Source organism: Oncorhynchus kisutch, linkage group LG30 (assembly GCF_002021735.2).
Source record: "Oncorhynchus kisutch isolate 150728-3 linkage group LG30, Okis_V2, whole genome shotgun sequence".
Lineage (NCBI taxonomy): Eukaryota > Metazoa > Chordata > Actinopteri > Salmoniformes > Salmonidae > Oncorhynchus > Oncorhynchus kisutch.
This window is the reverse complement of record NC_034203.2, coordinates 46,418,654-46,440,513: the sequence shown is the minus strand read 5'-3', so window position 1 is coordinate 46,440,513 and position 21,860 is coordinate 46,418,654. Positions and strand designations below refer to the sequence as shown.

General features: G+C 44.1%; 1 protein-coding gene across 1 annotated transcript in view; it reads right to left on the bottom strand.

Annotated features, from left to right (window-relative positions):
* LOC109882787 (microtubule cross-linking factor 1) overlaps positions 1-21,860 on the bottom strand; it is a 218,944-nt gene that overhangs the window by 194,980 nt on the left and 2,104 nt on the right. Inside the window, exons 2-3 of the mRNA XM_031810596.1 lie at positions 5,862-6,086; positions 2,041-2,199 (exon numbers count right to left, since the gene is read on the bottom strand). Of these exons, the coding sequence (XP_031666456.1) occupies positions 2,041-2,199; positions 5,862-6,086 (384 nt within the window). The remainder of the gene's footprint in view (positions 1-2,040; positions 2,200-5,861; positions 6,087-21,860) is intronic.

The following is a 21,860-nucleotide window of genomic DNA, read 5'->3' as shown; positions in this document are numbered from 1 at the left end:
CAGGGAACAGTAATCCTAACTCTACAAGCCAGGGAACAGTAATCCTAACTCTGAAAGCCAGGGAACAGTAATCCTAACTCTGAAAGCCAGGGAACAGTAATCCTAACTCTGAAAGCCAGGGAATAGTAATCCTAACTCTGAAAGCCAGGGAACAGTAATCCTAACTCTGAAAGCCAGGGAACAGTAATCCTAACTCTGAAAGCCAGGGAATAGTAATCCTAACTCTGAAAGCCAGGGAACAGTAATCCTAACTCTGAAAGCCAGGGAACAGTAATCCTAACTCTGAAAGCCAGGGAACAGTAATCCTAACTCTGAAAGCCAGGGAACAGTAATCCTAACTCTGAAAGCCAGGGAACAGTAATCCTAACTCTGAAAGCCAGGGAACAGTAATCCTAACTCTGAAAGCCAGGGAACAGTAATCCTAACTCTGAAAGCCAGGGAACAGTAATCCTAACTCTACAAGCCAGGGAACAGTAATCCTAACTCTGAAAGCCAGGGAACAGTAATCCTAACTCTGAAAGCCAGGGAACAGTAATCCTAACTCTGAAAGCCAGGGAACAGTAATCCTAACTCTGAAAGCCAGGGAACAGTAATCCTAACTCTGAAAGCCAGGGAACAGTAATCCTAACTCTGAAAGCCAGGGAACAGTAATCCTAACTCTACAAGCCAGGGAACAGTAATCCTAACTCTACAAGCCAGGGAACAGTAATCCTAACTCTACAAGCCAGGGAACAGTAATCCTAACTCTGAAAGCCAGGGAATAGTAATCCTAACTCTGAAAGCCAGGGAACAGTGATCCTAACTCTGAAAGCCAGGGAACAGTAATCCTAACTCTGAAAGCCAGGGAACAGTAATCCTAACTCTGAAAGCCAGGGAACAGTAATCCTAACTCTGAAAGCCAGGGAACAGTAATCCTAACTCTGAAAACCAGGGAACAGTAATCCTAACTCTGAAAGCCAGGGAACAGTAATCCTAACTCTACAAGCCAGGGAACAGTAATCCTAACTCTACAAGCCAGGGAACAGTAATCCTAACTCTGAAAGCCAGGGAACAGTAATCCTAACTCTGAAAGCCAGGGAACAGTAATCCTAACTCTGAAAGCCAGGGAACAGTAATCCTAACTCTGAAAGCCAGGGAACAGTAATCCTAACTCTGAAAGCCAGGGAACAGTAATCCTAACTCTGAAAGCCAGGGAACAGTAATCCTAACTCTGAAAGCCAGGGAACAGTAATCCTAACTCTACAAGCCAGGGAACAGTAATCCTAACTCTACAAGCCAGGGAATAGTAATCCTAACTCTGAAAGCCAGGGAACAGTAATCCTAACTCTACAAGCCAGGGAACAGTAATTCTAACTCTACAAGCCAGGGAACAGTAATCCTAACTCTGAAAGCCAGGGAATAGTAATCCTAACTCTGAAAGCCAGGGAACAGTAATCCTAACTCTGAAAGCCAGGGAATAGTAATCCTAACTCTACAAGCCAGGGAACAGTAATCCTAACTCTGAAAGCCAGGGAACAGTAATCCTAACTCTGAAAGCCAGGGAACAGTAACATGGTCAAACCAACCAATAGTCTTCAAAAGACTCCTCCCTTCCATATTAACTCCTCCCCTCCCTCCCTCCCTCCCTCCTACCTCTTTGGTTCTGTCCAGTTCATTGTGTAGAGCCTGTTTAGAGATCTCGTCGTCGTCCTTCTCCTCTTCCTCCTTCCTCCTCCTCTCCCTCCTTCCCCCTCAGACCTCCTCCCCTCCCTCCCTCCCTCCCTCCTACCTCTTTGGTTCTGTCCAGTTCATTGTGTAGAGCCTGTTTAGAGATCTCGTCGTCGTCCTCCTCCTCTTCCTCCTTCCTCCTCCTCTCCCTCCTTCCCCCTCAGACCTCCTCCCCTCCCTCCCTCCCTCCCTCCTACCTCTTTGGTTCTGTCCAGTTCATTGTGTAGAGCCTGTTTAGAGATCTCGTCGTCGTCCTCCTCCTCTTCCTCCTTCCTCCTCCTCTCCCTCCTTCCCCCTCAGACCTCCTCCCCTCCCTCCCTCCCTCCCTCCTACCTCTTTGGTTCTGTCCAGTTCATTGTGTAGAGCCTGTTTAGAGATCTCCACCTCGATGATCCTCTGTCTCAGCAGCTCATTCTCATCTTCAGCCCTGGTCCTCTTGTCTTCTACATTCTCCAGCTCGTTGTGCAGACGCACTGACACATCTTTGGCCACCTGCATGGATACACAGTCACATGGGGACACAGTCACATGGGGACACAGTCACATGGAGAAACAGTCACATGGGGAGACAGTCACATGGGGAGACAGTCACATGGGGACACAGTCACATGGAGAAACAGTCACATGGGGGACACAGTCACATGGGGACACAGTCACATGGGGGACACAGTCACATGGAGACACAGTCACATGGAGAAACAGTCACATGGGGGACACAGTCACATGGGGACAGTCACATGGGGACACAGTCACATGGAGACACAGTCACATGGAGACACAGTCACATGGGGACACAGTCACATGGGGACACAGTCACATGGGGACACAGTCACATGGAGACACAGTCACATGGAGACACCGTCACATGGGGACACCGTCACATGGGGACACCGTCACATGGGGACACAGTCACATGGGGACACAGTCACATGGGGACACAGTCACATGGAGACACAGTCACATGGGGACACCGTCACATGGGGACACCGTCACATGGGGACACCGTCACATGGGGACACAGTCACATGGAGAAACAGTCACATGGGGACACAGTCACATGGGGACACCGTCACATGGGGACACCGTCACATGGGGACACAGTCACATGGAGACACAGTCACATGGGGACACAGTCACATGGGGACACAGTCACATGGGGACACAGTCACATGGAGACACAGTCACATGGGGACACAGTCACATGGGGACACAGTCACATGGGGACACAGTCACATGGAGACACAGTCACATGGGGACACCGTCACATGGGGACACCGTCACATGGAGACACAGTCACATGGGGACACAGTCACATGGGGACACAGTCACATGGGGACACAGTCACATGGGGACACCGTCACATGGGGACACTGTCACATGGGGACACCGTCACATGGGGACACAGTCACATGGAGAAACAGTCACATGGGGACACCGTCACATGGGGACACCGTCACATGGGGACACCGTCACATGGGGACACAGTCACATGGAGAAACAGTCACATGGGGACACAGTCACATGGGGACACAGTCACATGGGGACACAGTCACATGGAGACACAGTCACATGGGGACACAGTCACATGGAGACACAGTCACATGGGGACACCGTCACATGGGGACACCGTCACATGGGGACACAGTCACATGGAGACACAGTCACATGGAGACACAGTCACATGGGGACACCGTCACATGGGGACACCGTCACATGGAGAAACAGTCACATGGGGAAACAGTCACATGGGGACACAGTCACATGGGGACACCGTCACATGGGGACACCGTCACATGGAGAAACAGTCACATGGGGACACAGTCACATGGGGACACCGTCACATGGGGACACAGTCACATGGAGTCATGTGTGACGTGTGAGAACAAGAAGTTTTGAAGACATTGAGGTACATAAACACAGTACATAAACACAGTACATAAACACAGTACATAAACACAGTACACAAACACAGTACATAAACACAGTACATAAACACAGTACATAAACACAGTACACAAACACAGTACATAAACACAGTACATAAACACAGTACACAAACACAGTACATAAACACAGTACACAAACACAGTACACAAACACAGTACATAAACACACTACACAAACACAGTACATAAACACAGTACATAAACACAGTACATAAACACAGTACATAAACACAGTACATAAACACAGTACACAAACACAGTACAAACACAGTACATAAACACAGTACATAAACACAGTACATAAACACAGTACACAAACACAGTACATAAACACAGTACATAAACACAGTACACAAACACAGTACATAAACACAGTACATAAACACAGTACATAAACACAGTACATAAACACAGTACATAAACACAGTACACAAACACAGTGCATAAACACAAACACAGTACATAAACACAGTACACAAACACAGTACATAAACACAGTACACAAACACAGTACATGAACACAGAACATGAACACAGAACATAAACACAGAACATAAACACAGTACATAAACACAGTACATGAACACAGTACATAAACACAGTACTATCAAAAATAATTTACTGGAACTTGTTGGGGCTGTCACCCATGATTCGCCAAACAATATTTTGAAAGAGGAAGGAAAGTATTTTAAGCATATGTTTTTGTTTCTCCTCCATCTCCGCTAACCAAAGATAAATTATATGGATTTCTTTTCCTTTTAAAAAGGTAAAATTAACATCTGCTCAGAAAGACTCATGTGACGGCCAAATTACAGAGGAGTAACTTCTTGGTGCAATTAAAGCCTTTAAGGCTGAGAAAACTCCAGGGCTGGATGGCATAACAGTGGAAGTATACCAAAAAAATGATATACTCAGAGGACCGTTATTAGCATGTTTTAACCACTCCTATATACATGGTAGATTATCGGACACACAACAAGAAGGTCTGATATCATTATTACTGAAATAGGATCCAAGTGGTATATTTAAAGATCCAGTCCATTTAAAGAAATGGAGACCTCTTACACTAGCTAAATGCTTAGCGCATAGAATTAAAAAGGTATTTTCTGATATTATTCATCCTAATCAGAAAGGTTTTTTACATGGACGATACATTGGAGATAATATAAGACAAGTCCTGGAAACCATAGAATACTATGAAATATTGAGGAAACCAGGCCTGGTTGTCACGTTCTGACCTTTATTTCCTTTGTTTTGTATTTATTTAGTATGGTCAGGGCGTGAGTTGGGTGGGCAGTCTATGGGGTTTGGACCCTTGAATGAGTAGGTGTGTCCAAACCCTTGAATGAGTAGGTGTGTCCAAACCCTTGAATGAGTAGGTGTGTCCAAACCCTTGAATGAGTAGGTGTGTCCAAACCCTTGAATGAGTAGGTGTGTCCAAACTTTAGACAGGTATTCTATATATTTACCCAAAAATATATGGGGGATTGGAAATGATGCGAACAATTACATTGATGCAAGCTACAATCTATCTGCAGTATTAAAGCTGATCTACCACCCCACACACTAAAAATGAAGTACATAAACACAGTACATAAACACAGAAATGAAACACAGTACACGAACACAGTACATAAACACAAACACAGTACATAAACACAAACACAGTACATAAACACAGTACATGAACACAGTACATGAACACAGTACATGAACACAGTACATAAACACAAACACAGTACATGAACACAGTACACAAACACAGTACATGAACACAGTACATAAACACAGTACATAAAGACAGTACATAAACACAAACACAGTATATAAACACAGTACATGAACACAGTACATGAACACAGTACATAAACACAGTACAAACACCGAAATGAAACACAGTACATGAACACAGTACATGAACACAGTACATAAACAGAGTACATGAACACAGACATGAAACACAGACGAAAGTGGACTTACAACACGTACCTCGAGATCCTGACCAGGTTGGGCCACTCGTCAACAACACGTACCTCGAGATCCTGACCAGGTTGGCCACTCGTCAACAACACATACCTTGTGGTCCTGACCAGGTTGGGCCACTCGTCAACAACACATACCTTGTGGTCCTGACCAGGTTGGGCCACTCGTCAACAACACATACCTTGTGGTCCTGACCAGGTTGGGCCACTCGTCAACAACACGTACCTTGAGATCCTGTTCCAGGTTGCGTAGCAGCTCTCCATCTACATGTCCAGTCTGGGCCACTCTGAGGCTCTTCTGCTCCACCTTACGGAGACGGTACTGGAGGATCCGACAGTTCTTATTGGAGCGGTCCAGCTCCCTGCGTAACTCCTGCACCTGGTACACCTCCTCTTCCAGGTAACTGTCCCGGACTTCCTCCATCTCCGCACGCAGCTCCTCCACTTCATCCTGGAGGAGAGAGAGAGAAAGGTTGGGAACGTGAAGATATACCCTCTGGGATATGTTTGTGACTCTATGCTGAAGCATAGTAACGATAGACACAGCTGTTCTCTCTTCAGCCTCCACTGTCCACTAAAAGTTGACTAAAAGTTTAATATTTTTGTACACACAGAGAGCATACTATATGTCAACTACACTCCCACTACAACCAGCAAGACAATATTAATTCATAAGCAGCTCATAAGCATGGCATGGCAATGAATTGTGCAGAGTTCATGTCACCCTGAACACAGAGACAGAAAGGCTTGGTTTTAAATAATTGACAAGTGGTTTCCATTAACCTTTCAAGTAAACGAGGTGACCTCCAATGCTGTCGCTACTGATTCTGTTCATGAAATCCATTTCCCCAGGTAGGCCGTGTAGAGTACAGTACAGTAGAGAAAGATATAGTAGAGTAGGGTAGAGTACAGTAGAGTAGGGTAGAGTACAGTACAGTAGAGTACAGTAGAGTACAGTAGAGTAAAGTACAGCATGATATAGTAGAGTACAGTATGATATAGTAGAGTAGTGTATAGTAGGGTAGAGTACAGTAGGGTAGAGTAGTGTAGAGTAGGGTAGAGTACAGTATAGTGTAGAGTAGGGTAGAGTACAGTAGAGTACAGTAGGATATAGTAGAGCAGTGTAGAGTAAAGTAAAGTAGGATATAGTAGAGTAAAGTACAGCATGATATAGTAGAGTACAGTACAGTAGGATATAGTAGAGTAGGGTAGAGTAAAGTACAGTATAATATAATATAGTAGAGTAGTGTAGAGTAAAGTACAGTATAATATAGTAGAGTAGTGTAGAGTAAAGTACAGTATGATATAGTATAGTAAAGTACAGTAGGATATAGTAGAGTAGGGTAGAGTAAAGTACAGTATGATATAATAGAGTACAGTAGAGTAGAGTAGTGTAGAGTAAAGTACAGTAGCATATAGTAGAGTAGTGTAAAGTACAGTAGGATATAGTAGAGTAGTGTAGAGTAAAGTACAGTAGGATATAGTAGAGTACAGTAGAGTAGTGTAGAGTAAAGTACAGTAGGATATAGTAGAGTACAGTAGAGTAGGGTTGAGTAAAGTACAGTATGATATAGTAGAGTAGTGTAGAGTAAAGTACAGTAGGATATAGTAGAGTACAGTAGAGTAGTGTAGAGTAAAGTACAGTAGGATATAGTAGAGTACAGTAGAGTAGGGTAGAGTAAAGTACAGTAGGATATAATAGAGTAGTGTAGAGTAAAGTACAGTATGATATAGTAGAGTACGGTAGAATATAGTAGAGTAGTGTAGACTTAAGTACAGTATGATATAGTAGATTAGGGTAGAGTACATTAGAGTAGGGTAGAGTACAGTAGAGAAGTGTAGAGTACAGTAAAGTACAGCATGATATAGTATAGTGTAGAGTAAAGTACAGTATGATATAGTAGAGTACAGTACAGTATGATATAGTAGAGTAGTGTAGAGTACAGTAGGAAGTAGTAGGTATACTAGCCTATACAGGTAGAGTAGAGTAGCCTGTACAGGTAGAGTAGAGTAGCCTATACAGGTAGAGTAGCCTATACAGGTATAGTAGAGTAGCCTATACAGGTAGAGTAGAGTAGCCTATACAGGTAGAGTAGCCTATACAGGTAGAGTAGAGTGGCCTATACAGGTAGAGTAGAGTGGCCTATACAGGTAGAGTAGAGTAGCCTATACAGGTAGAGTAGAGTAGCCTATACAGGTAGAGTAGCCTATACAGGTAGACTAGAGTAGCCTATACAGGTAGAGTAGCCTATACAGGTAGAGTAGAGTAGCCTATACAGGTAGAGTAGAGTAGCCTATACAGGTAGAGTAGAGTAGCCTATACAGGTATAGTAGAGTAGCCTATACAGGTAGAGTAGCCTATACAGGTAGAGTAGAGTAGCCTATACAGGTAGAGTAGCCTATACAGGTAGAGTAGAGTAGCCTATACAGGTAGAGTAGAGTAGCCTATACAGGTATAGTAGAGTAGCCTTTACAGGTAGAGTAGCCTATACAGGTAGAGTAGAGTAGCCTATACAGGTATAGTAGAGTAGCCTATACAGGTAGAGTAGAGTAGCCTATACAGGTAGAGTAGAGTAGCCTATACAGGTAGAGTAGAGTAGCCTATACAGGTAGAGTAGAGTAGCCTATACCGGTAGAGTAGCCTATACAGGTAGAGTAGAGTAGCCTATATAGGTAGAGTAGACTATACAGGTAGAGTAGAGTGGCCTATACAGGTAGGGTAGAGTAGCCTATACAGGTATAGTAGAGTGGCTTATACAGGTAGAGTAGAGTAGCCTATAAAGGTATAGTAGACTAGCCTATACAGGTATAGTAGAGTAGCCTATACAGGTAGAGTAGAGTAGCCTATACAGGTAGAGTAGAGTATCCTATACAGGTAGAGTAGAGTAGCCTATACAGGTAGAGTAGAGTAGCCTGTACAGGTAGAATAGAGTATCCTATACAGGTAGAGTAGAGTAGCCTATACAGGTAGAGTAGAGTAGCCTATACAGGTAGAGTAGAGTAGCCTATACAGGTAGAGTAGCCTATACAGGTAGAGTAGAGTGGCCTATACAGGTAGAGTGGCCTATACAGGTAGAGTAGCCTATACAGGTAGAGTAGCCTATACAGGTAGAGTAGAGTAGCCTATATAGGTAGAGTAGCCTATGCAGGTAGAGTAGCCTATACAGGTAGAGTAGAGTAGCCTATACAGGTAGAGTCGAGTAGTCTATACAGGTAGAGTAGAGTAGTCTATACAGGTAGAGTAGAGTAGCCTATACAGGTAGAGTAGAGTAGCCTATACAGGTATAGTAGAGTAGACTATACAGGTAGAGTAGAGTAGACTATCCTATACAGGTAGAGTAGAGTAGCCTATGCAGGTAGAGTAGCCTATACAGGTAGAGTAGAGTAGACTATACAGGTAGAGTAGAGTAGCCTATACAGGTAGAGTAGCCTATACAGGTAGAGTAGAGTGGCCTATACAGGTAGAGTAGAGTAGCCTATACAGGTAGAGTAGAGTAGCCTATACAGGTAGAGTAGACTATACAGGTAGAGTAGACTATACAGGTAGAGTAGAGTAGCCTATACAGGTAGAGTAGAGTAGCCTATACAGGTAGAGTAGAGTAGCCTATACAGGTATAGTAGACTAGCCTATACAGGTATAGTAGAGTAGCCTATACAGGTAGAGTAGAGTAGCCTATACAGGTAGAGTAGAGTAGCCTATACAGGTAGAGTAGAGTAGCCTATACAGGTAGAGTAGAGTATCCTATACAGGTAGAGTAGAGTAGCCTATACAGGTAGAGTAGACTATACAGGTAGAGTAGCCTATACAGGTAGAGTAGAGTAGCCTATACAGGTAGAGTAGAGTATCCTAAACAGGTAGAGTAGAGTAGCCTGTACAGGTATAGCAGAGTAGCCTATACAGGTAGAGTAGAGTAGCCTGTACAGGTATAGCAGAGTAGCCTATACAGGTAGAGTAGAGTAGCCTATACAGGTAGAGTAGAGTAGCCTATACAGGTAGAGTAGAGTAGCCTATACAGGTAGAGTAGAGTAGCCTATATAGGTGGAGTAGAGTAGCCTATCCTGTTAGAGTAGAGTAGCCTATACAGGTAGAGTAGAGTAGCCTATACAGGTAGAGTAGAGTAGCCTATATAGGTAGAGTAGAGTAGCCTATATAGGTAGAGTAGAGTAGCCTATATAGGTAGAGTAGCCTATGCAGGTAGAGTAGCCTATACAGGTAGAGTAGAGTAGCCTATACAGGTAGAGTAGAGTAGCATATACAGGTAGAGTAGAGTAGCCTATACAGGTAGAGTAGAGTAGCCTATACAGGTAGAGTAGAGTAGCCTATACAGGTAGAGTAGAGTAGTCTATACAGGTAGAGTAGAGTAGTCTATACAGGTAGAGTAGAGTAGCCTATACAGGTAGAGTAGAGTAGCCTATACAGGTATAGTAGAGTAGACTATACAGGTAGAGTAGAGTAGACTATACAGGTAGAGTAGAGTATCCTATACAGGTAGAGTAGAGTAGCCTATACAGGTAGAGTAGAGTATCCTATACAGGTAGAGTAGAGTAGCCTATACAGGTAGAGTAGAGTAGCCTATACAGGTAGAGTAGCCTATAAAGGTAGAGTAGAGTGGCCTATACAGGTAGAGTAGCCTATACAGGTAGAGTAGAGTAGCCTATACAGGTAGAGTAGAGTAGACTATACAGGTAGAGTAGCCTATACAGGTAGAGTAGAGTAGCCTATACAGGTAGAGTAGAGTAGCCTATACAGGTAGAGTAGAGTAGCCTATACAGGTAGAGTAGAGTAGCCTATACAGGTAGAGTAGCCTATACAGGTAGAGTGGCCTATACAGGTAGAGTAGCCTATACAGGTAGAGTAGCCTATACAGGTAGAGTAGAGTAGCCTATATAGGTAGAGTAGCCTATGCAGGTAGAGTAGCCTATACAGGTAGAGTAGAGTAGCCTATACAGGTAGAGTCGAGTAGTCTATACAGGTAGAGTAGAGTAGTCTATACAGGTAGAGTAGAGTAGCCTATACAGGTAGAGTAGAGTAGCCTATATAGGTAGAGTAGAGTAGACTATACAGGTAGAGTAGAGTAGACTATCCTATACAGGTAGAGTAGAGTAGCCTATGCAGGTAGAGTAGCCTATACAGGTAGAGTAGAGTAGACTATACAGGTAGAGTAGAGTATCCTATACAGGTAGAGTAGAGTAGCCTATACAGGTAGAGTAGAGTAGCCTATACAGGTAGAGTAGAGTAGCCTATATAGGTAGAGTAGAGTAGCCTATACAGGTAGAGTAGAGTAGCCTATACAGGTAGAGTAGAGTAGCCTATACAGGTAGAGTAGAGTAGCCTATATAGGTAGAGTAGAGTAGCCTATATAGGTAGAGTAGAGTAGCCTATATAGGTAGAGTAGCCTATGCAGGTAGAGTAGCCTATACAGGTAGAGTAGAGTAGCCTATACAGGTAGAGTAGAGTAGCCTATACAGGTAGAGTAGAGTAGCCTATACAGGTAGAGTAGAGTAGCCTATACAGGTAGAGTAGAGTAGCCTATACAGGTAGAGTAGAGTAGCCTATACAGGTAGAGTAGAGTAGCCTATACAGGTAGAGTAGACTATACAGGTAGAGTAGACTATACAGGTAGAGTAGAGTAGCCTATACAGGTAGAGTAGAGTAGCCTATACAGGTATAGTAGACTAGCCTATACAGGTATAGTAGAGTAGCCTATACAGGTAGAGTAGAGTAGCCTATACAGGTAGAGTAGAGTAGCCTATACAGGTAGAGTAGAGTAGCCTATACAGGTAGAGTAGAGTATCCTATACAGGTAGAGTAGAGTAGCCTATACAGGTAGAGTAGACTATACAGGTAGAGTAGACTATACAGGTAGAGTAGACTATACAGGTAGAGTAGCCTATACAGGTAGAGTAGAGTAGCCTATACAGGTAGAGTAGAGTATCCTAAACAGGTAGAGTAGAGTAGCCTGTACAGGTATAGCAGAGTAGCCTATACAGGTAGAGTAGAGTAGCCTATAGAGGTAGAGTAGAGTAGCCTATACAGGTAGAGTAGAGTAGCCTATACAGGTAGAGTAGAGTAGCCTATATAGGTGGAGTAGAGTAGCCTATCCTGTTAGAGTAGAGTAGCCTATACAGGTAGAGTAGAGTAGCCTATACAGGTAGAGTAGAGTAGCCTATATAGGTAGAGTAGAGTAGCCTATATAGGTAGAGTAGAGTAGCCTATATAGGTAGAGTAGCCTATGCAGGTAGAGTAGCCTATACAGGTAGAGTAGAGTAGCCTATACAGGTAGAGTAGAGTAGCCTATACAGGTAGAGTAGAGTAGCCTATACAGGTAGAGTAGAGTAGCCTATACAGGTAGAGTAGAGTAGTCTATACAGGTAGAGTAGAGTAGTCTATACAGGTAGAGTAGAGTAGCCTATACAGGTAGAGTAGAGTAGCCTATACAGGTATAGTAGAGTAGACTATACAGGTAGAGTAGAGTAGACTATACAGGTAGAGTAGAGTATCCTATACAGGTAGAGTAGAGTAGCCTATACAGGTAGAGTAGAGTATCCTATACAGGTAGAGTAGAGTAGCCTATACAGGTAGAGTAGAGTAGCCTATACAGGTAGAGTAGCCTATACAGGTAGAGTAGAGTGGCCTATACAGGTAGAGTAGCCTATACAGGTAGAGTAGAGTAGCCTATACAGGTAGAGTAGAGTAGACTATACAGGTAGAGTAGCCTATACAGGTAGAGTAGAGTAGCCTATACAGGTAGAGTAGAGTAGCCTATACAGGTAGAGTAGAGTAGCCTATACAGGTAGAGTAGAGTAGCCTATACAGGTAGAGTAGCCTATACAGGTAGAGTGGCCTATACAGGTAGAGTAGCCTATACAGGTAGAGTAGCCTATACAGGTAGAGTAGAGTAGCCTATATAGGTAGAGTAGAGTAGCCTATACAGGTAGAGTAGAGTAGCCTATACAGGTAGAGTAGAGTAGCCTATACAGGTAGAGTAGAGTAGCCTATATAGGTAGAGTAGAGTAGCCTATATAGGTAGAGTAGAGTAGCCTATATAGGTAGAGTAGCCTATGCAGGTAGAGTAGCCTATACAGGTAGAGTAGAGTAGCCTATACAGGTAGAGTAGAGTAGCCTATACAGGTAGAGTAGAGTAGCCTATACAGGTAGAGTAGAGTAGCCTATACAGGTAGAGTAGAGTAGCCTATACAGGTAGAGTAGAGTAGCCTATACAGGTAGAGTAGAGTAGCCTATACAGGTAGAGTAGACTATACAGGTAGAGTAGACTATACAGGTAGAGTAGAGTAGCCTATACAGGTAGAGTAGAGTAGCCTATACAGGTATAGTAGACTAGCCTATACAGGTATAGTAGAGTAGCCTATACAGGTAGAGTAGAGTAGCCTATACAGGTAGAGTAGAGTAGCCTATACAGGTAGAGTAGAGTAGCCTATACAGGTAGAGTAGAGTATCCTATACAGGTAGAGTAGAGTAGCCTATACAGGTAGAGTAGACTATACAGGTAGAGTAGACTATACAGGTAGAGTAGACTATACAGGTAGAGTAGCCTATACAGGTAGAGTAGAGTAGCCTATACAGGTAGAGTAGAGTATCCTAAACAGGTAGAGTAGAGTAGCCTGTACAGGTATAGCAGAGTAGCCTATACAGGTAGAGTAGAGTAGCCTATAGAGGTAGAGTAGAGTAGCCTATACAGGTAGAGTAGAGTAGCCTATACAGGTAGAGTAGAGTAGCCTATATAGGTGGAGTAGAGTAGCCTATCCTGTTAGAGTAGAGTAGCCTATACAGGTAGAGTAGAGTAGCCTATACAGGTAGAGTAGAGTAGCCTATATAGGTAGAGTAGAGTAGCCTATATAGGTAGAGTAGAGTAGCCTATATAGGTAGAGTAGCCTATGCAGGTAGAGTAGCCTATACAGGTAGAGTAGAGTAGCCTATACAGGTAGAGTAGAGTAGCCTATACAGGTAGAGTAGAGTAGCCTATACAGGTAGAGTAGAGTAGCCTATACAGGTAGAGTAGAGTAGTCTATACAGGTAGAGTAGAGTAGTCTATACAGGTAGAGTAGAGTAGCCTATACAGGTAGAGTAGAGTAGCCTATACAGGTATAGTAGAGTAGACTATACAGGTAGAGTAGAGTAGACTATACAGGTAGAGTAGAGTATCCTATACAGGTAGAGTAGAGTAGCCTATACAGGTAGAGTAGAGTATCCTATACAGGTAGAGTAGAGTAGCCTATACAGGTAGAGTAGAGTAGCCTATACAGGTAGAGTAGCCTATACAGGTAGAGTAGAGTGGCCTATACAGGTAGAGTAGCCTATACAGGTAGAGTAGAGTAGCCTATACAGGTAGAGTAGAGTAGACTATACAGGTAGAGTAGCCTATACAGGTAGAGTAGAGTAGCCTATACAGGTAGAGTAGAGTAGCCTATACAGGTAGAGTAGAGTAGCCTATACAGGTAGAGTAGAGTAGCCTATACAGGTAGAGTAGCCTATACAGGTAGAGTGGCCTATACAGGTAGAGTAGCCTATACAGGTAGAGTAGCCTATACAGGTAGAGTAGAGTAGCCTATATAGGTAGAGTAGCCTATGCAGGTAGAGTAGCCTATACAGGTAGAGTAGAGTAGCCTATACAGGTAGAGTCGAGTAGTCTATACAGGTAGAGTAGAGTAGTCTATACAGGTAGAGTAGAGTAGCCTATACAGGTAGAGTAGAGTAGCCTATATAGGTAGAGTAGAGTAGACTATACAGGTAGAGTAGAGTAGACTATCCTATACAGGTAGAGTAGAGTAGCCTATGCAGGTAGAGTAGCCTATACAGGTAGAGTAGAGTAGACTATACAGGTAGAGTAGAGTATCCTATACAGGTAGAGTAGAGTAGCCTATACAGGTAGAGTAGAGTAGCCTATACAGGTAGAGTAGAGTAGCCTATATAGGTAGAGTAGAGTAGCCTATACAGGTAGAGTAGAGTAGCCTATACAGGTAGAGTAGAGTAGCCTATACAGGTAGAGTAGAGTAGCCTATATAGGTAGAGTAGAGTAGCCTATATAGGTAGAGTAGAGTAGCCTATATAGGTAGAGTAGCCTATGCAGGTAGAGTAGCCTATACAGGTAGAGTAGAGTAGCCTATACAGGTAGAGTAGAGTAGCCTATACAGGTAGAGTAGAGTAGCCTATACAGGTAGAGTAGAGTAGCCTATACAGGTAGAGTAGAGTAGCCTATACAGGTAGAGTAGAGTAGCCTATACAGGTAGAGTAGAGTAGTCTATACAGGTAGAGTAGAGTAGTCTATACAGGTAGAGTAGAGTAGCCTATACAGGTAGAGTAGAGTAGCCTATACAGGTATAGTAGAGTAGACTATACAGGTAGAGTAGAGTAGACTATACAGGTAGAGTAGAGTATCCTATACAGGTAGAGTAGAGTAGCCTATACAGGTAGAGTAGAGTATCCTATACAGGTAGAGTAGAGTAGCCTATACAGGTAGAGTAGAGTAGCCTATACAGGTAGAGTAGAGTAGCCTATACAGGTAGAGTAGAGTGGCCTATACAGGTAGAGTAGCCTATACAGGTAGAGTAGAGTAGCCTATACAGGTAGAGTAGAGTAGCCTATACAGGTAGAGTAGACTATACAGGTAGAGTAGCCTATACAGGTAGAGTAGAGTAGCCTATACAGGTAGAGTAGAGTAGCCTATACAGGTATAGTAGACTAGCCTATACAGGTATAGTAGAGTAGCCTATACAGGTAGAGTAGAGTAGCCTATACAGGTAGAGTAGAGTAGCCTATACAGGTAGAGTAGAGTAGCCTATACAGGTAGAGTAGAGTAGCCTATACAGGTAGAGTAGAGTAGCCTGTACAGGTAGATTAGAGTAGGCTATACAGGTAGAGTAGAGTAGCCTATACAGGTAGAGTAGAGTAGCCTATACAGGTAGAGTAGAGTAGCCTATACAGGTAGAGTAGAGTAGCCTATACAGGTAGAGTAGAGTAGCCTATACAGGTAGAGTAGAGTAGCCTATACAGGTAGAGTAGCCTATACAGGTAGAGTAGAGTAGCCTATACAGGTAGAGTAGAGTATCCTAAACAGGTAGAGTAGAGTAGCCTGTACAGGTAGAATAGAGTAGGCTATACAGGTAGAGTAGAGTAGCCTATACAGGTATAGTAGAGTAGCCTATACAGGTAGAGTAGAGTGGCCTATACAGGTAGAGTAGAGTGGCCTATACAGGTAGAGTAGAGTGGTCTATACAGGTATAGTAGAGTGGCCTATACAGGTAGAGTAGAGTGGCCTATACAGGTAGAGTAGAGTGGCCTATACAGGTAGAGTAGAGTGGTCTATACAGGTATAGTAGAGTGGCCTATACAGGTAGAGTAGCCTATACAGGTAGAGTAGCCTATGCAGGTAGAGTAGCCTATGCAGGTAGAGTAGCCTATACAGGTAGAGTAGCCTATACAGGTAGAGTAGAGTAGCCTATACAGGTAGAGTAGAGTACCCTATACAGGTATAGTAGAGTAGCCTATACAGGTAGAGTAGAGTAGCCTATACAGGTAGAGTAGAGTAGCCTATACAGGCAGAGTGGAGTAGCCTGTACAAGTAGAGTAGCCTATACAGGTAGAGTAGAGTAGCCTATACAGATAGAGTAGCCTATACAGGTAGAGAAGGGTAGCCTATACAGGTAGAGTAGAGTAGCCTATACAGGTAGAGTAGAGTAGCCTATACAGATAGAGTAGCCTATACAGGTAGAGTAGAGTAGCCTATACAGGTAGAGTAGAGCAGCCTATACAGGTAGAGTAGAGTAGCCTATACAGGTAGAGTAGCCTATACAGGTAGAGTAGAGTAGCCTATACAGGTAGAGTAGCCTATACAGGTAGAGTAGAGTAGAGTAGTGCCCACCTGTAATGGTCTGGAGGAGCTACCCACCTGTAATGGTATGGAGGAGCTACCCACCTGTAATGGTATGGAGGAGCTGACTACCTGTGATGGTATGGAGGAGCTACCCACCTGTAATGGTATGGAGGAGCTACCCACCTGTCATGGTATGGAGGAGCTACCCACCTGTAATGGTATGGAGGAGCTACCCACCTGTCATGGTATGGAGGAGCTACCCACCTGTAATGGTACGGAGGAGCTACCCACATGTAATGGTATGGAGGAGCTGACTACCTGTAATGGTATGGAGGAGCTACCCACCTGTCATGGTATGGAGGAGCTACCCACCTGTAATGGTATGGAGGAGCTGACTACCTGTGATGGTATGGAGGAGCTACCCACCTGTAATGGTATGGAGGAGCTGACTACCTGTAATGGTATGGAGGAGCTGACTACCTGTAATGGTCTGGAGGAGCTGACTACCTGTAATGGTATGGCGGAGCTGACTACCTGTAATGGTATGGAGGAGCTACCCACCTGTAATGGTATGGCAGAGCTGACTACCTGTAATGGTATGGAGGAGCTGACTACCTGTAATGGTATGGAGGAGCTGACTACCTGTAATGGTCTGGAGGAGCTGACTACCTGTAATGGTATGGAGGAGCTGACTACCTGTAATGGTCTGGAGGAGCTGACTACCTGTAATGGTATGGCGGAGCTGACTACCTGTAATGGTATGGAGGAGCTGACTACCTGTAATGGTATGGAGGAGCTGACTACCTGTAATGGTATGGCGGAGCTGACTACCTGTAATGGTATGGAGGAGCTGACTACCTGTAATGGTATGGAGGAGCTACCCACCTGTAATGGTCTGGAGGAGCTGACTACCTGTAATGGTATGGCGGAGCTGACTACCTGTAATGGTATGGCGGAGCTGACTACCTGTGATGGTATGGAGGAGCTGACTAATGGAAATTCAGAGAGTCAGTTAAATCAATGGACAGGTTCGATACTATGTTTACCTGACACAGGGTAGTATTTTCTTCTGAGGCTGAGCAGACCATTCTGGGTAGTAGTTTACCACATCAGTGAGTCATCAACAGGACTGTTATTGCTGTGACTCTCAAGTAAAGTCTTCATTTCCTGAGATCATCTTGTTTAATGTTTGCTTTGAATGGTGGATAGCGACTGCTCTGGAATCTGCTTGTCAACGCACCGACTTGAAGTGGAAAGGGTGATTATTGTAAAAGATGTCAATGTGTTATATCACAATACTGATAACATGATCCTAAACCGTTATCGACCGACATGATCCTAAACCGTTATCGACCGACATGATCCTAAACCGTTATCGACCGACATGATCCAACAGCACTTTAATATAACTTCCTTTTCTGTTCCCTGAAATAATCAATAAACTTACAATGATTGTGTGATTTAACGATAGTATTATGTTGCAGGAATAGAAGAGAGAGCTGTCGGAGTTGTGGTTGTGTTATGTAGTGGGAGAGAGGGGAGAGTGAGAGACCCTTAAATTGAAATTGCAATTGAGAGAGACAGACATAATGAGAGCGTGAGAGCGAAACAGAGGAGATGAAGAGAAAAAGACAGAGAGAAGTGGGGAGAGTGGAAAGAGGGAGGAGAGGAGAGAGGGAGGAGAGTAGAGAGGAAGTGTGTGACTGTGGCCCCAGCTGTCTGACTATTTGAACACCTGATGATGTAACATAGTACACAAATAATCCGGGACACTCAAATTAGTATGATAGCTAACATTAGCCACCTAGCTAACGTTAGCCACCTAGCTAACGTTAGCCACCTAGCTAACATTAGCCACCTAGCTAACGTTAGCCACCTAGATAATATAAGCCACCTAGCTAACGTTAGCCACCTAGCTAACATTAGCCACCTAGCTAACGTTAGCCACCTAGATAATATAAGCCACCTAGCTAACGTTAGCCACCTAGATAATATAAGCCACCTAGCTAACGTTAGCCACCTAGCTAACATTAGCCACCTAGCTAACATTAGCCACCTAGCTAACATTAGCCACCTAGCTAACGTGAGCCAAGAAATTGGAATTCGTAACATATAAGTTTTGCAAATTCGTAACAGATAATCAAATCAAATGTATTTATAAAGCCCTTTTTACATTAGCAGATTTGACAAAGTACTTTAATTATAGAAACCCAGCCTAAAACTCCAAACAGCAAGCAATGCAGGTGTAGAAGCACAGTGGCTAGGAAAAACTCCCTAGAAAGACCAAAAACCTAGGAAGAAACCTAGAGAGGAAGCAGGCTCTGAGGGGTGGCCAGTCCTCTTCTGGCTGTGCCAGGTAGAGAGGAACCAGGCTCTGAGGGGTGGCCAGTCCTCTTCTGGCTGTGCCAGGTAGAGAGGAACCAGGCTCTGAGGGGTGGCCAGTCCTCTTCTGGCTGTGCCAGGTAGAGAGGAACCAGGCTCTGAGGGGTGGCCAGTCCTCTTCTGGCTGTGCCAGGTAGAGAGGAACCAGGCTATGAGGGGTGGCCAGTCCTCTTCTGGCTGTGCCAGGTAGAGAGGAACCAGGCTCTGAGGGGTGGCCAGTCCTCTTCTGGCTGTGCCAGGTAGAGAGGAACCAGGCTCTGAGGGGTGGCCAGTCCTCTTCTGGCTGTGCCAGGTAGAGAGGAACCAGGCTCTGAGGGGTGGCCAGTCCTCTTCTGGCTGTGCCAGCTGGAGATTAAAGAGTACGTGACCATTTAAAGGCCAGATCGTTCTTCAAGATGGTCAAACATTCATAGATGACCAGCAGGGTCAAATAATAATAATCACAGTGGTTGTAGAGGATGCAACAGGTCAGCGCCTCAGGAGTAAATGTGGGATTGTTCTTAACATATGAAGTGGATGATGGACATCCAAAAATGAATAGAAATGTAACACACACTGCCTTTGGGAAGTATTCAGACGACTGGACTTTCTCCACATTTTTTTAATGTTACAGCCTTCTTCTAAAATTGATTAAATCAATAAAAAAAATCCTCTGCAATCTACACACAATACCGCATAATGACAACAGGTCAGTGAAAACAGGTTTTTAGAAATGTTTGCTAATGTATTAAAAATGTAAAATCTTTTAAAAAAAGGTCCCACAGTTGACAGTGCATGTCAGAGCAAAAACCAAGCCAGGAGGCCGAAGGAATTGTCCGTAGAGCTCTGAGACAGGATTGTGCAAGGCACAGATCTTGGGAAGGGTAACAACAAATTTCTGGAGCATTGAAGGTCCCCAAGAACACAGTGGCCTCCATCATTCTTAAATGGAAGAAATGCAGAACCACAAAGACTCTCCCAAACTGACCAATCAGGGGAGAAGGGCCTTGGTCAGGGAGGTGTCCAAGAACCAGATGGTCACTCTGACAGAGCTCTGTCAGAGTTCCTCTGTGGAGATGAGAGAACCTTCCAGAAGGACAACCATCTCTGCAGCACTCCACCAATTAGGCCTTTATGGTAGAGTGGCCAGACAGAAGCCACTCCTCAGTAAAAGGCACATGACAGCCCGCTTGGAGTTATGAAACCAAGATGGAACTCTTTAGCCTGACAGGACAACGACCCTAAGCACACAGCCAAGACAACGCAGGAGTGGCTTCGGTCTCTGAATGTCCTTGAGTTGCCCAGCCAGAACCCGGACTTGAACCCGATCGAACATCTCTGGAGAGACCTGAAAATAGCTGTGCAGCAACGCTCCCCATCCAACCTGACAGAGCTTGAGAGGATCTGCAGAGAAGAATGGGAGAAACTCCCCAAATACATGTGTGCCAAGCTTGTAGCTACATTCCCACGAAGACTCGATGTTGAAATTGCTGCCAAATAGTGCTTCAACAAAGTACTGAGTAAAGGGTATGTAAATGCTTATGTAATTGTTTTTTTATATATATTTATTTTTTACAAATTAGCAAACATTCCTAAAAACCTATTTTTCCTTTGTAAATATGGGGTATTGTGTGTAGATTAATGAGTAAAAAAAAAAAAACGATTTAATCCATTTTAGAATAAGGCTGTAATGTAAAAAAAAAGTCAAGGGTTCTGAATACTTTCCGAAGGCACTGTATAATACTAATCGGAGTGTTTCGGACTTAAGTTTACTATGTTACGTCTACCCCTGAGTCCAGGTTGGACATTTGACAGCTATCAGGTCCTCTGGGACTGGCCCATTATGAAGAGAGGAGAGAAAATATACAGCATAACCTAGATAGCCTAAAGCAAAAATGTTTGTTTGAAAATTTGAAATTGGATTTAGTGTAGGCATACAGTATACTTGTGTACTAGTGAATGTCATCATACACTATATAAACAAAAGTATGTGGACACCCCTTCAAATTAGTGGATTTAGCTATTTCAGCTTCACCCGTTGATGACAGGTGCATAAAATGGAGCACACAGCCATGCAATCTCCATAGACAAACATTGGCAGTGTAATGGTCTTACTGAAGAGCTCAGTGACTGTGTGGCATCGTCATAGGATACCACGTTTCCAGCAAGTCAGTTTGTCACATTTCTGTCCTGCTGGAGCTGCCCCCCGGTCAACTGTAAGGGCTGTTATTGTGAGGTGGGAACGTCTAGGAGCAACAACGGCTCAGCCGGGAAGTGGTAGGCCACACAATTTCACAGAACGGGACCACTGAGTGCTGAAATGCATAAAAATAGTCTGTCCTCGGTTGCAACACTACAGAGTTCTTAACAGTTTCTGTCAGCACAATAACTGTTAGTCAGGAGCTTCATGAAATGGGTTTCCATGACCGGGCAGCTGCTTACAAGCCTCACATCACCATGCACAATGCCAAGCCTCACATCACCATGCACAATGCCAAGCCTCACATCACCATGCACAATGCCAAGCCTCACATCACCATGCGCAATGCCAAGCCTCACATCACCATGCGCAATGCCAAGCCTCACATCACCATGCGCAATGCCAAGCCTCACATCACCATGCACAATGCCAAGCCTCACATCACCATGCACAATGCCAAGCCTCACATCACCATGCGCAATGCCAAGCCTCACATCACCATGCGCAATGCCAAGCCTCACATCACCATGCACAATGCCAAGCCTCACATCACCATGCACAATGCCAAGCCTCACATCACCATGCACAATGCCAAGCCTCACATCACCATGCACAATGCCAAGCCTCACATCACCATGCACAATGCCAAGCGTTGACTGGAGTGGTGTAAAGCTCGCCGCCATTGGCCTCTGGAGCAGTGGAAACACGTTCTCTGTAGTGATGAACCGTGCTTCACCATCCTGCAGTTAGACAGACTAATTTGTGTTATACGGATGCAATGTTCCAACATCTAGTGGAAAGCCTTCCCAGAAGAGTGGAGGCTGTTATAGCA